At 41.3% G+C, this 18728-nt stretch overlaps 1 protein-coding gene across 4 annotated transcripts in view; it reads right to left on the bottom strand.

Moving 5' to 3' along the window:
- Positions 1-18728, bottom strand: part of IRAK3 (interleukin 1 receptor associated kinase 3) — a 69934-nt gene that overhangs the window by 11056 nt on the left and 40150 nt on the right. For 2 of the 4 annotated variants that reach the window (XM_019640536.1, XM_019640538.1), the window contains 4 exons: positions 12971-13169; positions 12636-12698; positions 12389-12553; positions 9911-10320 (listed from right to left, as the gene is read on the bottom strand). In XM_019640536.1, the coding sequence (XP_019496081.1) occupies positions 9911-10320; positions 12389-12553; positions 12636-12698; positions 12971-13169 (837 nt within the window). Of the gene's footprint in view, positions 1-8191; positions 10321-12388; positions 12554-12635; positions 12699-12970; positions 13170-18728 lie in introns of those variants that run through there. The other 2 variants (XR_002123794.1, XM_019640537.1) reach the window with 2 other exon arrangements.

The following is an 18728-nucleotide window of genomic DNA, read 5'->3' as shown; positions in this document are numbered from 1 at the left end:
ACGAAGCTCAATGTTTAATGGTTTTGCAAGTGCTCTACAATTAGCCTGTACACTTTCAGAATGACATGAAATTAGTGAATAATGGGATTAAGAAGATTAAGAAGACCACCAAAAGTTATTTATACCCCACTCCAATGTGTGTCATAATAACTACATTTTACTACATACTAACTTTATTTATGTATTAGGTTCCTTAACTTTGATTTTGCTGAAATCTTGGCAGTGGTACCACTGGTATTACCTGGCATTTCCATTCCAGAAACACAAAAATAGCACCAATGCATTAATTTGATATCAAAAGAACAAAATATGTGGCTGTGTCACTCTCTTAAGTAGCCAGCACTAATTTATCTTTTCGCTAGACTGGCCTAGGAAGTGTTTTTTATTATATTTACATCCTCTGTAACTTAGATATGTCCACAAAACAATGCCTCCAGATAGAATTCACTGGAGTTAGTATCTCACCCTGGAGTACACTTTGCTATTTCCCTTTATAATTAATGCATTATTGTGGGTCCCATTAGCATTGTTACATAGGCTCCATCTCTACCTGCCAGAGAAAAGCACCGTGTTCAGTCATACTTTCTCTGCACTGTTGCAAATTTTATTTTCAACTGATAACTACAGCCCAAAGTCTACTAAATTCAGCAAGTTAAAATTTTTATGTAGGCTCAAAAGGGATAGTGGGGCACAAGTCTGGGGAGTGAATACTCTATGGTGTAAATGTTATCTCCCCAAAGATTTTTAAATTTAACTGTAGGTTACTCCTTGAAGTACTGTTTTGTAAGTATAGGTATTAAGGGTAATTTTTTTCCAGAATAATTGTAGCAAATTTATTCATGGTAGCTCAAAACTGGATCCAACCCAAATGTTGATCAATAGGTGAATGAATAAGCCAATATGTTCCTATATATTGTTTTGTTTTGTTTTTGCATTTTAAAAAAAATTTTATTGGGGTGACATTGGTTAGTAAATTTATATAGGTTTTAAGCGTACAATTCTATAATACATCATCTATATATTGTGTTGTGTGTTCCACCACCCAGAGTCAGTTCTCCTTCTATCACCATATATTTGACCCCCTTTACCCTCTTCTACCACCTCCTCCTCCCTTACCCTCTGGTAACCACTTAACTATTGTCTGTCTATGTCAATGATCTATTTTTTTTACTTTCTATTGTGAAATAAACATTTTTAAAAATTAGTCTCAGCTGTACAACACAGTGCAATAGTTATACGTTTTACCCCTCAAAGTGACAACCCCCAATTCGCCGCCCCACTTCCCCCGCCCATGATACCTATCTATTACAATTTCCTTGACTCCACTCCCACACTATACTGCATGTCCCCTGACTATATATATATTCACTTATAGCTGACATACAATATTATACAACATCAGCTTCAGGTGTACAGCGCAGTGATCAAGCCTCTACCCCATCCATGAAGTGGTCTCCCTAACAAGACATGTGACCATCTGACACTTAAGGGTAATTTTAAAAGACTAATATTTAATTACAAAGTCTTCTCAGTTGAGTACTGTAATCTGTGTTCTTATATTTCAGTTTGTCTGGTTTTGCCTCTTGGATTGCTTCTTGATAAGCCCTCTCAAAACTTGTTACTCAGGGGATATCAGACAATCTATGTGGGAGCTTCAGTCACTCAGCTTGGAAGACAGAAAAAACAAAGGGCCATGGAATATAAGCGTTAGTACTAGGTGCCAGTCGTTACCAAGGGCACAACTAAGGCAAGAGCCAGGCAAATATAGAAATATAGAGGATTTTTTTTTCAAAAATAAAATAGCTTTATTATTTTCACGTAATAAAAATGATACATGCTCATGATAATAATTTCAAATACATAAACATCTAAAGAAAGTAAAAAGCTCCCAAAAACCACAGCCCAGGAAAAAAAACTTTTGGTAAAAACCTCGCTATAAAACATATATTATTTAAAATATCCAGTGTTATACATGGGCCCATATGAAACATGCTATTCTGGAGTCTTTTCATTCAATAATATTTCAGGGACAAATTTCCATAGCAATAAACATAGATGTAACTAATCTTTCATGACAGTTGCATACAACTCAATTGTATATATGAGCGATACTTTATTTAACCCATCTTGAAGGACATTTAGGCTATTTCCAATGTTTTACTATCGCAACGTCATAAAGTACATCTTGGTCCTCTTGTTTACATACTTGTGTAATTTTTATTTACTAAGATAAATTCCCAAACACATTGCTGGGTTAGAAGTGCATCATTTAAATTTTTTATACGTATTGCCAAATTTGATACACATCACCTTCTTAAAAAGGCTGTGCCAATTTTCACTCCTGCCAACAGTGGACAAGAATGTCCATTTGCTCATATTCTCATCAGTTGCTTCAATATCTGTCAATCTGAGGGAATAAAAATTAATACTAATAAAATAATAAACGCAAATATTTATTTAGCTGCTTTCATTTTCAAATAGGGGATACTTTTAATTTTTAAGTTACGTATCCCTTTTCAGAGCAGATATTTCCAGAATTTGAATAAAACGTTTTCAGTGTGTATCTCCATTCCAACATCAGTGTGATTCAGGATAAGAGTCTCCTTTTTTAAGCCCATTATAGTAATCAAACCCAGCTCAATAGGTGTTTAAAGCTCAAATATGTGAATGCACTTAAAACACAATGAGACGGGGCCGGCCGAGTGGCTCAGTTGGTTAAGAGCTCGCTCAAGAGTTTGAGCTCTAAGCAACAGCAGTTCAAGTCCAGCCCGAGCTGAGCAGCCGCTGAGCTGCCAACAGGTAGCAGGATGGCTCAGCTTAAAAACAAACAAACAAACAAACAAACAAACAAAAACCACAATGAGACACATCATTGTTAACTGAGTCTGGATCTCCTGCAAGGAATCTCCTTCTACCTCCTTATCCTCTGTTCTGATTAATGTTGGTCTATAAGAAAACTTTAAAATTAAGGAGTGAATGAACAACTTTGGAAATATTTATAGAAATAGCGCTGTTTCTAGAGATGACCACAAAGTTTGCTGTGAGGCAGATGACATCAATTAGAAGGCTCTTATGTGAAGCTTTGGTTGGCAACGTAGATCTTGGGAGTAAAAATGCCTCCCAAGAAAATATTTGCATGTCAAGTCAAATGGGCCATCAGCTATCTATAAATGATTTGGGACAGAAAGATGCAAACAAAATACAACAAACACCAGTTTATTCCCTGTCAGAATGTTGGTTTATCATTGCTTAGACATGGTTTGGGAATATTTTCTACTATAAAGCAAATTTATAAGCAATGTACACAATGTCTAATTCCTCTTTTCAAATATATGTCAGATATTAATATTTGAAAGTAATAATTTTTACCCAAGAATCTCACCATGGAATCATTTAAGCAATGGACTGATGATAGTATGGATATTAGGAAGACACACTTTGGGTGCAATCAGGTAATAGTCTTGATACACTATATATCAATGATTTTGAAGATATTTTAAAGGACTGATTCATTCATTTTACAAATATTTATCGGGCCATATAATGTGCTAGGCAGTGCACTAGCTATTAGGGGCACAGCAATGAGCAGGATAGAAGCCCTGCCCCCAGGTAAGTTTTAATTTTGTGGGAGAGAAGAGAGGAGTCAACAGGCAATTCCATTGTGGAGTGACAGCGAGGTGAAGCACGTGTAGAGGCTTCAGGCTTATTAGGAGATGCGAAATGAAGATGTCTTTGGTGGCCAAATAAATGCCCTGAAGAATCAAAGGTCAGTGGAAGAATAGGATCTGTCATGACTGACACAAAGCATGCCATAGGCTGCTTGGTGCACACTCCTAACAAAGTGAGGCGATATCAGCTATACAACAGAACCAGGAGAAAATCTCTCTGAACCCCTACAGAGCAGATGGCAGAGAAGCCAGGGTCTATGTCTCGACAACACTCTGAGATGGCTCCATGCGGCTGGTCTCATGGAGAGCTGCCAGTTAGTGTTAAGAGCTGAGATTAAAACTCTCCTATGGCATGTCCTGTTAACTCGCTCATTCATTTATGCACTCACAGGTAAGCTCCCTGAGACCACAGATTTTTGTGAGGTTTGATCTTCACCGAATCCCCAGCTCCAAGAACAGTGCCCGACACAAAGGAGGCTGTTGATGAATATTTGTTCAATGGATGGATGGATGGAGGGAGGGAGAGAGGGAGGGATGAATTCACTGAATTCACATCAAATGACTGCAAAGGTGGGTAACTGCAACAGAGGAGCAGGATAATGAGAAAGGCAGAAAACATAACTTGTGCCCTACTGAAAATATGTGGAATCAATAAATGACATCACATCCATCTGTTTCGATAGGAGCTTGAACCTACAGTGGCTTCTTTCGTGCAATGTTGAGTATAAGAAAGAGGGGTTTTGAAGTCAGACAGAATTGGATTCAAATCCTGGCTCTTCCAGATCTGGGAAGACCTCAGATTTCCTTAACTTCCCTGAATCAGTTTCCTATTGTGTAGAATGGAATTCATACCTTCAGACTGGCTGTGAGGCTTAAACTGGAAAAAAAACAAAACAAAATAAAAAAACCATACAAAGCTCTGGACCCAGTTTCCTTCACCTTTACCCCAATCTTCCGAAAGAGTTGGGGTTATACAGAGCTCTGGTAGAGTTGTGGGCCCCCAATTCCCTGGATAGCCATCCTGGAGTGCTTCTTGGGTATGCTTTTCTATTTATCTTACTCCCTTCTCTTTTTCTGGCAAGCTTCTCTTACCTTCTTGAAAGTGCACACTAATCTCTGCCTTGTCCTCACCCTTTCAGTCCTTATATTCAGTTCCACCCGTTTGTGGTTCAAATAAAACAGAAGTCACCAAACTTTTTTTTTTTAACCACCCGTCTTTAGCACTTACCCCACTGACTCCTTTTATTCTGCATCTTAGTGAAAAGTGCTACTTCCACCATTTCCCTAGGATAGAAATCTCCCACTGTCATCAATTCCTCCCTGTCCCTCATTTCCCCACTTCTAATTGATAACACATTTTGTTGATTCTATTTCAGAAAGGTATCTCAACCTCATCCCTGCCTCGGTATCCTACTGCCTAAAGCTCAGCTCGGGCCTGGAATCCTCTGATAAGTGCCCACTTCTCTCCCAGCCAACAGCTACCCCCAAACCCGGCCATCCTTCGCTCTGCTACCCCACCGTGCTTCCTGAAGTCAGAGCTGGCCTGGCAAAGCTACTTACAGACCTCCAGAAACTGCTCCTTCAGAGCCCAGCATGTCTGCATTTGAATTCCTGTGGACCTAAGAGCAGTGATTCATTGTAATAAAAGTATTGACTATTTAAGCTCTGTCTGGCATTCTAATGGGTACTTTATTTACATTATTTCATTTATTCCTTACAACAGATTTTTAAAAAACAGATATTATCCATTCTACAGATAAGGAATCCAAGGCATAAACAGATTACAGTAGTTTGCTCAGGGTCACACAGTCAGTGAGTGGCGAGGCATCCAGTTCTAAACCGGGGTAAATGCCTTTTCTTCCTTACTCGGTATCCTCATAGCCAATACAGTGCTTTGATTCTGAAACAAGCTTAATAAATGCTACTCAGGATAACCCTCGCTTCCTATGCTCACTGTATCTCAGGTCATAAAAGTTGCTTGACACAGGCTGATGTACCACTGCATGAAAACTATGCTATTATGCAGCAAGTCACGGGTCATTATAACAATCCTCAAGAAGTTAATAAAAGTAGATTATGTCAGAAATCTCAAACCTACTTTCAAAAACAACAAAATATTTTCTCCATGTGTTCGGGCATTATAAAATGGAACAAAAACCCTAACAAGTAAATAGGATCTGCTTAGAGGATTGCCCACAGTGCCTTAGAAGGATGAAGATGAGTGAAATTCTTTACTAATTCATCTTTGTTGATCAGAGGGAACGCTTGGAGGTTCATGATTGGCTTCTTCACGTATCTTAATCTCTACATCATGAAACCACAAGGTATCTATCCCTCATTGCCCATGGCGGAATGGAAGATGCAATTCCGATAAATTAACATTTATGGACACACCCACTAGAAGGCACATCTAGTCAGGAGGACTGGATCACTCAGTAGAAAATTGGTCATTTCCAGCCAAAGTCGCATGTGCTCACCATATTATTATTCAGGTTATTGTCAGCTAATCCAACTTGGTCCTTTGGATGTCATCCAAAATTGTCACCCCCTAGCAAGGCGATCTAGTCACAGCGATCATTGATTAACAAGATTTTTAGAGCTCTTACTCTTTGCTAAGCAAAATCCTAGGTAACATGGTAAATATAAAAGAATTGAAAGAAATGATATTTCTTTCAAAACACGTACAACCTAGATGGAAAGATAGAACCTACTGATCTAGACTAGGGGTCGGCAAACTGCGGCACGTGAGCCACAAGCGGCTCTTTGGGTACATACATGTGGCTCTGAAGTAAAATTGAAAATGAAAATAAAACTATCATAGTTTCATTTATAAAAATTTTAAAGGACATTATTCATATAATGGTGATTTCATTTGTTTTATAGGTCTCACAAAACTTCAAGGGACAGGATTGGCTCTTCCATCTCAAAAGTTTGCTGACCCCTGATCTAGAACAATCTGAGAACACTTCAAGGTAGTGGCTCTGAGGGGCCTGCACATCAGCAGCAGCAGCACCGTCTGGGACTTGCTAAAAGCCAAACTCCTAACCCTAGACCTACTGCATCAGAGTGGGTGGGCCCGGCAATGTGCGTTTTTAACAAGCCTCCCACATTGTTCTAGTGCACAGTAATGTTTGAGAAACACTGCCTTAAGTCCAATAAGCAAGTTCAAATCAACATAAAAACCAACAGATTACACATGTGCTGAGTAATGGAGCAGGCCTGGGATTAATCAGAGATTCCTTAATGACCTTTCATCGAAGGTACTGGGGGTCCAGATTCAAAGTGAAAAGCAGTTTAACATGGAGTCAATTCTTGATTATCTTGATTACCTCATTTGAATTTTAGTGGCAGCTTCACTCAATTCCAGGCTAATTTGCCCAATTCGGCCAAAACACTTTCAGAACTGCATCTCTTAAATAAGCTAAATCAGCCTTGGAAGGGTTTGCTATATATAAAGCCAAATACCAAAGACTTTTACTGCTTGTTTTCATTAATATGTATAACAAGCGTTGCCAACTAGGACAGGTCACAAGAATTAAAATGATATGAGGTGGGCCGGCCGAGTGGCGCGTTGGTTAAGAGCTGGCTTGGGACACCAGAAGGCCCCGGTTCGGATCCCACATATGAGGGCCAATGACACTGCCCTCTACAGCTAAGATGCTGAACAACAGCTGGGCTGCCGTGAGTCACCGGCGATGGCGTGGGCTGCAGCCCCTGCTGCAGTGGGTTGCCATGGGCTACCGTGTGTAGCCAGCAGCCAGCGTGAGCGGACAGCAGCCGCAGTGAGCGGCCGTCCAGAAGCCGGTGACTGATCTGCCTCGCCTGGGAAGAGCGCAATGATGGTGCCAACTTGGGCCAGTGAAGCGACGTCCTCCACAACTAGACTGAAGAACAAAAGGACAGCAACTTGTCTGTTCCCCTGCCCCAATTCCCCAACGCTATTCCCTCCCCCAATTCCCCAATAAAAATCTTTAAAAAAATAAAAGATATGAGGTCAAGCCCCACCCTTACCCCCACTAGTCTTAGCACAAGGACAGTTTGGGAGCATTGTGAACACATATGTCATGATCAGACGGGGTAGACGGCACTGGACAGCCAGAGCCCCTGCAGACCATTCTGTGAGCACAACCCCTCACAACTACTTACCTGGGGCCTTTTTCGGGCCTGTCAATCAGACTAAGGTTTATTGTGTTTTGAACCTCACTTCCTGCCATGAGATCCTTTTTCCCAGAATTATAGCTCCATGTTTCTAACCTTGGTCTGCTAACCTGACCCTGATTGCTGATGACTTCTTTCTTTGATTAGTTGTTCTTGAATCTGAACACTAATGCTACTATGATTAACCCCACTGTACTGACTCACCAAAAAAAAAAAAAAAAGGCATGTGCCTATTCCTCCGATGCGCAGAAAGCTAGACGTCTACCCTGTAAATCCTCTGGACATGGTTTTCTTGGAGTGTTCCTATGCATCATCATAAAGACAGTCATTATTCCCACTTCATTAATTTATTCAACAATGCTCACTGTAGTTGAATTTTTTATTATGTGGGTTCATAGAGATAATGTAATTCAACTTAATTTATAAGGAAACACCTGATCTGTACAGAATGACATACTAGGCCCTGAAGAGATGGCCCCTACAGACTCAGGGAATGTGATAGAGTGATGGTCCCCCAAAGATGTCCATGTCCCAATCCCTGAAACCTGTGAATATATCACTTTACAGGAGAAAAAGGACATTGCAAATGTGATAAAATTCAGGATCTTGAGATGCAGAGATTTTCCTGGAGTATCTTGTAGGCCCAATGCAATTAGAAGTATCCTTATGAGAACGAGGCAAGAGGGCCAACGTACGAGAAAGAGGTGATGAAGGAGGGGTCAGAGAAAGGGAGAGATCTGAATTTGAAGATGCTACATTGCTGGCTTTGAGGGTGAAGGAAGAGGCCATGAGGCAAGGAATGCCGGTGGCCTCTATAAGCTTGAATAGGTAAATGAATGACTTGTCCCCCTTAAAGCCTCTAGGGGAATGTTAAGGACTTCTGACTTCCACAACTGTAAAATAATTAATTTATATTGTTTTAACCCACTCAATTTGTGATCATTTGTTACAGCAACAATAGGAAGCTAATACAGGAGTTTATGGTCTAGTAAGAGAGAGAAGATGGCACAAGCAACTTTGATATAATTCAGAAAATGACTAGTATAAAATAGAAATACAAAAATAATTGCTATGGAAATACTGATAAAGGAAGTACTTCTGGCTGGAGAGATTAGGGAAGCTTCCAGAAGGATGGCAGTTCTGCTGGGCCTTGAAGGATTGGGCAAGATTTCAAAGGTGGAGAGATCCAGTAAACAGCAGGAGTAAAGGCACAGAGTTGGAATGTATAGAAGCAAACAAAAAGCTGACCGAGGCTCTTATGACCAGCCATTTTCTCAGAACAAAAATTACTTAAGATTTTATACACTCCACTCAAGATATAATAGGTCTCTAAGTTTGGACAAAAGAGATTGTAACAACAGCCAACAACCATATATGTGTGATAAATATCCTAAGAGTTTAAATACAGATCTTGGGCAAGAATCTCCTCTCTACACCGAACATGTCATAGCCAGGGGTGAACCTGGCTCATTTTCAGACAGGCAGGTTTCACAGGATGTACAGAAAAATACCAAAGGTCAATCAAAATATATGAAAAGGCAATTCTTTAAAGGGCATCTATTCATATTTACAAATTAGATGTTTCCTACAATCTTCTCAAGCAACCTAAACCAAACAATAGAATCCAACTGAATTGAACATACTTGGCTGACTAGAGGCTCTGAGGACTCATATAAATGTTAATGAAGATGTTAGAATCCAGGCTCTTCTTGGTAGGTTTTGATTGTTTTGTTTGTCTGCAGTCAGAGCCCATGATCTTACGTAATTTTGAACGGCTCTAGTTTAAGCCTACGTTTGATCAGGAGGCAATTTCCCGATAAAACAAATTTTAAGGTCACTCTGTTCTGCGAGTTGGAAAAAAAGAGAACAGGGTTGCTCAGATTGTTGCTCTGCTCTACCCAAACTCACCACTGACCGTCCTCTTGGCGTTACTTATGAAGACAATGTCTTCCCAAGGTGGTCCCTGTACTCAGGTGTCTCGGTAATACCTGCCATCTTCTTTATCTGCTGGTGAAATGGATTCCTTTTTGTACTGTTCACACTCATTCCAGAAAGATTCGGAGGAACAGTTAGCCTCCACTGACCTGCTCCTGCGGGAACGGCCTAGAGCTTCTATAGAAGGGTCCATATGCATGCCACAGGCCTTCGAGTCCTGGGATGGAGCTGCATGCTTTGGAGAACAACATTCTTCACAGGAAGAACTGGGTATGCTGCAAGCCTCCTCATTTCTCTTATTTCCTGTGTTGCTCTCAAAGCCCAAAAATGTAACCTCAGACTGGCTGCATTCAAAGGGAGTCTTCTGAGTTAGTCTGTCTTTTCTCAAATGTTTATCGTGAAGCGGTGAATGATGAGTCTGTCTTTCATCATCTTCCACGGGAATACTTGGTACGTTGTCCAGGAAGAGGGGAGAAGGACTCCTGAAGGACTTGAGGGAGGCGGGAGGGTCTTCAGCAAAATATAAGCTGGTCTGAGAACTTTCAAGAGTAGTTAGGACCTGAATAACCAAGAAGCAAACAAACATCGAGTCAAGCTTGAGTAACCTTTCCTTTTACTTTTTTTTTGTCTGCCTCTTAAGGCATATTCTCTTACATTCGTGAAATAAGTTCTATAGAATTATGAAAGAGAATGGGTTCGAGATTAGCTAAGCCCCTTCATTTTAATGAGTAAATTAAGTGATTTGAAGCAAAGTATAAAAGAAACTACACTGAATTAAATATCAAGAGACCTGACTTTAGGCCTAGGTTTGCCACCCACTACTCTGTGACGTTGGGTGAAACTCTTATCGTTTTTTGACTTCAATCTTAATATGTAGAGGATTGAAAGGGGTCAGGGGATGGTGGACTCAATCCGTAGTTCTCAAATGCCAGATTTACGTAGGGGAATAGTCTTAAAATACAGATCCCTTAGCCCTAACCTAAAGATTGTCATTCAAAAAATATGGAGGTGGAGGCCCAGGAATCTGTATTTTAAAAGCTTCCCAGTTTATTTGGATGTGCAGCCCAAACTGAGAACTGCAGAACTGATATGGAGTAACATACCTTCTCACACACGTAATTTAAAAAAACGCATACAGAGAGCTTTACAATGTATGAAGTGCTTTCATACACAATCATCTCAGTCTGCACAAACAACATTACTCTTCTCATTTTATAGATAACAAGGGTGAGGCTCAGAAAAGGGAATCGATATCACTTGTCAGTAAGGGGCAGACCTGGTACTTGACCCCAGATCTCTGGCTCCCAGTTGTGTGTTCCCTCCTTTCTGGGACCAAGATTCCAGGTTACACAGCTCTTACTGGTGACCTACAACAGGGGTCAGCAGACTGCAGCTCGCAAGCCATATGCGGCTTTTTGGGTACATACGTTCCGTCTCAAAAGTTTGCCAACCCCTGGAAGAGTCAATCCTGTCCCTCACAACAATTTAAAAATTATTCAAGAAGCATAAATATATTTTTACATAACCACCATTATGTGAATAATATCCTTTAAAAATTAGATAAATGAAACTATGATAGTTTTATTTTCATTTTCAATTTTATTTCAGAGCCACATGTATGTATCCAAAGAGCCGCATGTGGCTCGTGAGCTGTAGTTTGCTGACCCCTGGCCTAGAATATAGCTCTCCTGACTCCCAGGCTAGTGCTTTTTATGTTCTGATTATTTCAATTCGTGTTTAAAACCCTTCCACTGCTCTACGATGGACTCAGGATAAAACCCAAACTCCTAGATTTCATGCCCTGAGTCACCTGGAACCTTCTATTGCTATAACCACTCCACCTTTTCCCTCACCATCATTCCACTTCCACGATACAGAGCTACCTGGACTCTTATCAACATGAAATCCATCCCCTATGAGCCTTTGCAGGTGCACATTCTCTCTGCCTGGACTATCCTTCAATCCATAAGGCTACCTGAATCCAACCTGTTCCTCAGGTCATAGCTCAGTTGTCACCTCCACCAAGAAGCTTCTTTGACTTCCAAAGGCTAGAATGTGTTCTGACTCTGTGGTCCCATCTACAGTTATGCTTATCTCTCTGCACTGAATTCCATGTTTACTGATCTGATCTCCCTTTGGACTTGAGGGCAGTAACTGTATCTTGATCACTATTGTATCACAGCACCCAGCACTAAGTCTGGTACATGCAAGGTAGGCACTAAATACATATTTGTTTATTGTAAACAAATGAATGGATGATTAAATTGATGGACCCATGAATAAAATCCCATAAGAAAAAAAAATACCAATAAGAGAAATACATACTGCATTTTTAATGGGCCAGGTCTCTTAATAAAGGTTGAATAAAATATTCTCTCCAACTTACTCACATGTCTTTTCATTACATTTTTTGTGGTGCCCTGGTTTGACCCAATAATGACCTCTACCAGGGTACCAAATGATGTGACTTTTTCACCTGGAAAACCTATCTATTAGATTAGAATTATCTTTGGGGGGCTGGATTTATCTCATTGATAAAGAATTCACTTAGATACACAGAGTATCCAATTTAGATTTTCCATGCTTCTATGGGGCTCAGTTTTTCATAAAACTATGGGTATACGCACTTCATTCATCGATGGCCTTAATTTTGCCCGTGTCACAGTACACTGGCCTGCCAACGTGAAGAGCTTGGCAGAAAAATTCCGAGGACAGGGAAACACTTTCTTATCTAGAAATGAGAGACATGAGTCGAGGCCTCTTTTCTCCATCAGTTCCATAAGGAGATCCCTCTAGAAAGAGAAGACAACCGCATTTAGAACTCTATCAGAAAAATGATGCAGAGATAGGTGCAGAAAGGAACACAATGCTTACCAGCTGGATATGCTTTGGCTCATCCAACACCACTTTACAGCCTGTCAGAACTTCCATTATTACCTACAAATAATACATAGGATGTCAGCTACATACATTAAAATATATATACATAATTAGTTGTTACTATGAACCGTAACAATGAATATAGTTCATTCCACTGAATGACTTCATAATATTTTATTACTGATTGATTACACAAAACAAACATATAAGATAATGAGTAACAGGAAATCAATAGATCTAAAAGTTAAAGCCTTTATAACATTGTTAGGATTTAGAGCCTTCTTGGTGATAAAACTCTTCTCCTTTGTGAGCTGGTGGTTGGTACTCACGATTCCAAAGCTGTAGACGTCCGTTTTGGTGGAGAGCTTGCCCTGTCGGATATACTCCTCTGGCATGTACCACAGATGTTTACTGCTGCTGCTGGTCACGCTGATGGTAGAGCTCTGAGGCTCTAGGTGGGGCCGGAAGTGAGCCATGGCAAAATCAGTTAGTTTGGGTTGAAACTGGTCATCCAAAAGGACGTTTGCACTAAAATTGTGATGAAGGACAAACAAGACAAAAACATCAGAAAGGCATTTTGGTTAAAAAAAAAAAAATTGACAAGCTCACTTTCCCGCCCGTTCATTCCAGACACGGACAAAATAAAGCCATACATAATTTTCCAAAAACTACAGGACATGTTCTCATTTTCCTTAAAGTATAAAGTCCAAGTGTTGTATAAAAGCTAAAACAAAAAAAACCCTGATCTGGAAACAAAGGACATTTCGAAGGTGCCGATACAGATGTGGAGTTGGTGGATAGTCAATGGGAGAAACTAAAGTGAACCAAGCAGCTGTCTTTGTGCTCTCACGTGTGTTTGTCCTACATGTAATGAGAGCATTACCGGGTTTTAATCAGCTGATAATTGTCTGTTATGTGCATAGAGCTGTGCTGTGGAATGCTCTGCTTATAGCCATGACCCTGAGATGATTTGAGGAATCTTTGGTAGCCTCGGCCTTAGGGATAACCCTCCTCCATCGTCCCACCTCTATGGCTTCTTTGTCTTTGAGTCTCATTTAAAATATAAAAACGTCTGCAGAGGCAAAGTGCTTAGAGTCAGTTTTAGCTGTACCTCACGTAAAAGCCTTCATAATCATTAAACATCTTGGCTGAGAGTAAGCATTTGCTGATTTTACCTTTGAAGGGCTATCATTGCAGGGATGAGAAAAGGTAAGCCAAGGGGAGGTGCGTTTCTCATGGCCCACACCTGGGTGAGTCCCGAGTCTGCCTCTCCTGGCTCTGTGACTGCTGGCGGGTCCCTTCACCCCCTAAGCCTCAATGTTGTCTTTTATCACTAGTGAAAAGAGGAAAACAATCGAACTCACAGAACTCATATGGGGCATATAAACAGCCCACTGCTTGGCATACTGTAATGCTCAATAAATGGTGGCTAAGATGAAGATTAGTAATTCCTCCTAAGAGAGCAGATGGATATTGATAAAAGAGGTGGGCGGGCCAAGAGATGGTTATCTACTTTTCAACTTTGCTTAGGGCTATTTGGAGCTTGTTTTTGGTCCAGAAAACAAAGCGTCTAATAGTAGGCCTGTCCATCCAAAAGGCCAGGTGGTATATTTGGAGTACTACACACTGTTGTTAACAGGGGTAATAGCATAGCCACAGGAGAAGAATAAGAAATTCTTAATCTTAAACAAGTATTGAATCTTAGATACGGAAGTTCCATTAGCCCTTGCTATCCCTGAACAAGCAGGCTGATAGGCAGACCCTAAGTTCCACAGGTCTGAAATGTAGGCATTATCATGATTCGGGGCATTCAGAGTCCCAGTTCTATTTAGAGGATTTGAAGCTAAGGCCTCATGAATTCTAGTCCAGACGTTGTCTAGCACTGAGTTGAGAGCGGACAAAATGGTGGGACTCCCCAGGGCCCTTTAAGGAGAAAGACACTCTTTAAACTTTATTTCACTCTCCCTCCTCTAAGAGTAACAAGAGAACTGAAAAATCCAGAGCCCACCTTAGTCATAAGTCCTGGAGCTCTTACATGTTGTAGGACCCTTGCATTTCTGAGGAGGGAGTCAGGGAGGGGCCTGTATCAGGGAGGGGCCTGTATCAGGGAGGGGCCTGTATCAGGGAGGAGACTTGTAGCAATAAGCACAGGCCTCATTTTTCTCCCTGCCTTGTCTTTTCTCTCCAGATATTTCAAACCTGGCAGCTTCTAAGTCCAGCTGGGTCTCACACATCGATGTCTCTCCTCATCCATTCTTTGGTTTTCTCATGTGGAAAGCAGTATTAAGTGTCCTGACATCTCTCTGAAGATGAGGACCACACTACGGCCAGATGCTACCTTCTCTCCAGGTCTAGATAAGCACAGACATTTGGTTCATGATTGCTTCTCCCAAAGGTATACACTTCACTTGTTAAGGTCAAGGCTGGGGCTTCTGGAGGTGCCCTGATCATGTCAGAGTGCTGGGGCACTCAATGTGGGAGTTGGCCGGTGTGCCAGGGGGTGAAGTGGGCAGAGAGGGTCACTGCCTCTCATTACCAGGACCGACCTTCTGCCCTTCCAGCCTGCCTCACGGAGAGCCTGGCTCTCTCTTCTGCATCCCGCCCCACTGCATTTCAGCCCAGGAAGAAGATAAAAAAGCTCTGAACGCCATATTTTCAACATCAAACATCTAGCCCTCTTCTTCCTCCACGCCAGATCTAAAGAAGGTATAACATCATAACTCAAAATGCCAGAACCATGAGTAGGCGAAAAGCTCAATCTGTGGAACACTTAAGACTCCCTGGAGGCTGGTAGGTCTTTTCTAAGCAAAAGAGAAAAAAGAAAAAAGCAACAGCAACAACAAAACCCATAATCGAAATCTATTTATTTGACCCGGCGAAACTGGTGAGAAGTATTCAGCAACTGGTGAGTCATGTTTCTGTAAGAGTTAGGCAGAGCCCAGCTGCACAACCACAAGGGGTTACACAGTAAAACCCACAGAGGACTTTGGGTCAGTGAGAGACCATCAATAAGAATGCGAAATTGTTCTGGGGCACTGCATTTACACTTTGAATAATGATATTTGGTGAAAAGACAAGTTGTTTACCAGGAGAGTTTAGTGTACAACATAAATTTTGAGTCCAGTGATTTACTCTGTTCTAAATAAAGGTTAATGGTAGCTGAGGAAGAAGGATGTCCTGTTTCAGGAGACGGGGAATTGCAAAAAGGCCCTTCAACAGTCAATGCTGCCCTAATTCTCTCCCCGGCTTCAACCTTAAATAGAATGTTCAAACATCAAGTGCCTTCAGCGACCATGCAGGTCAGCTGAATATGTTTATCCTTTTGGGGTAAAAAAAGGCTAACAAAATAAAGGCAACCTAGAATAACTAAAATCATATAACAATATAATGCAATAAAAAGGCAGCTTGCAAGCTGCTGCGGCTACCGAAGACACAAATGAGTAACATCCAATGGCCCATACCCTTAATTGAGTGTTTCTACAACCTATTTCTTCTATTCTTTCCCACAAGGCTATTTACTGTAACAGAGACATCATCTCTCTAAACAATTCTTCCAGCAGGAGGATCAGTGGTATCACACAGGAGATGCGGGGGGGGGGGGGGCATCCTACATAAGGCAGTGATATGATATCCTGACCCCGGGGATGTTACTTAATGTCCTTATTTCTAGGGGTCTCTAAGACAATTCTTTTTGGGGACCTGAATCCCCCCCTATGCCCCCTCCCCAAAGGCTACAAAAACTGCTTTCTTTGCTCACTAGCTTGTCTCCTAATTTAGTTGAAGCCTGTGGGCCATAAATATAAAGCAAGATGATACACCTAGATTATAATGCAGGATTTGAATTTAAATGGCTGTACCATGTTTGATATGGAAGCGCACCACTGGTTTTTAAAGATATACATATTTGAAAGGATTTTTGGGTGAGTTATTGGTGCCCAGTAGCTGAGTGACTGGCAACTCTCAGGAAAAATCCAGACTCCACTCAGTCGGCCCTAGAGATAAAGAGGACCCAGCTGGCCTCTCCATGACAGCCTGAGGCAACAAACAGGATATCTCGCTGTCTGTTATTGCAGTTGCAACATCAAGATACCCTTCACCAATGAGGCAAGACCCAGTTTGTCCCGGAACCTGCAGGTTACTACTGGGTTGTCGGAAAAGTCATGACGCATTTTTGCAACGAAAAAACACAGAAAACATACGTCATGACTTTTCTGACAACCCAATAGAAAAGGGTATACACACCCCCTCCCCCACTGCAGCATGCAGTGACTCTGGCCTAAAATGAAATGAAGCTGACACCCTTTATTTCTCCCTCGGATTATGCAGCTTTCTCTTTCTTTCCTACTGAACCCAGTCAGGACTCAGAGACAGCATGAAAGCTTGTTTTTGCTTTATGGGTGCTTTATGAGTCCTAGGCTCTCTGTGGAAAGGCCCAGTCAATCAGGGGTATTCTTCCTGTAAATGTGAAATTTTGTCTCTAACCAACTAGCACAACTCCCCAAAGCCTCAGTTTCCCTGTAGGTAGAAAGCTCTGATAACGTTTACCTCACAGGGTTGGTGAAGGGTTAACCAAGAAATGTAAGCAGAGCGCCTGATGCATAGGGAGGGCCTCAACATGTGCATTAAAGGAGGTATGCTGGCCATTGTCTATCCTACACCCACCACCTTACTTAAAATCCCAGGGAACTCACTTGGGTATCTCTAGAAGTCAAGGACACCAATTTGAAGTAACAAAAGTACAGGGGGTTGCAGAATGACCCCGGAGATCTGAGGGCCCTTGGGTTAATAATTAGTTTCAAGGCATCGGCTGAGTTTCAAAATACTTCCAAAGAAGTTTTGGAAGAACCTGACTAAATTAACATTTCTAGGTATTTTAAGACCATGGAGAGAAAAAGATATACATGCATATATTGTTTGGTACATGTGTGCATACATGTATGTATCCATGTGGGTAAATAAATGAATGTTGGGGTTCAGAGACAGTGATGGTAAATAGAATTAATAGGGGAAATTTTAATTTATGTAATATTCCATTGTTTTGGCATCCCTTAGAAAAAAATGAACATATTTGGATATTTTAGAAGAAAAGACGCGCTAGGGCAGCGGTTCTCAACCTGTGGGTCGCGTCCTCTTTGGAGGTCAAACGACCCTTTCACAGGGGTCGCCTAAGACCATCGGAAAACAAAAAGATATTTACATTACGATTCATAACAGTTGCAAAATTACAGTTATAGAGTAGCAACGAAAATAATTTTATGGTTGGGGGGTCACCACATGAGGAATGGTATTAAGGGGTCGCGGCATTAGGAAGGTTGAGAACCGCTGTGCTAGGGGAAAATGGGAAAGCCTGAGTTTACATCTAAAACGTTTCTGAAAAACAAAAGTAGCTTTTTTGGGGGAGAGAGGGAGGAGGAGACTGGTTCATTAAACAAACAATCAGTCAAACAAACAAACAGACTTTGCAGTCCCTGCAGGCTTTGCCTTACTAAACACCAGAGCCTCAGCCCTGCCTTGCGGCACACATCTGGTCTGGGAGTGAAGGAAGGCAGGAGAGGCAGGGGCCCTCAGGCAAGGGCGTCCTGGTTGTGGGAAGGGCCCATCTGTGGCTTCCTGCTCTCCTTCCCAACCACTCTGTCTTTCTAGGCCCTCACAAAGAAATTCTCCATGCGTTTAACTATGGCCATATACCTCTGACCTACCTCTCACTGATGTCCGTTTTAAAAAAACTCATCTTTAAGCAAATGGCTTCTTCCTTTCTTTCCTAGACCACCTCGCTTGTATGCAAGACTGTTTCACTTGGCAGGAGACAAACGGCAACATGGATGAGAGAACATAATCCTCTAGGAAACATTAGAAGCCTTCACCAAGATTATCTCCTCGCTTTGGACACTAACAGGAAAGACTGCCTGGGATGAAAAAATGCCGAGGAAAAAATGCATCTGAATTTAAGACCGTTCATAAACGTGAAAACAATTAAGCTTGCTAAAGGATAAGATGGAAATAGCAAGAAGGTTTACTGCTTTCAGATGCTTTCATGTGATCCCGTAATTCAAAAACATCGTCAGTCCCCAAATAAAAATGTGAGGG

The sequence above is a fragment of the Hipposideros armiger genome, unplaced genomic scaffold, assembly GCF_001890085.2.
Source record: "Hipposideros armiger isolate ML-2016 unplaced genomic scaffold, ASM189008v1 scaffold_51, whole genome shotgun sequence".
Taxonomy (NCBI): domain Eukaryota; kingdom Metazoa; phylum Chordata; class Mammalia; order Chiroptera; family Hipposideridae; genus Hipposideros; species Hipposideros armiger.
The sequence above is the reverse complement of the archived record's forward strand: the minus strand, read 5'-3'. Positions and strand labels throughout refer to the sequence as shown.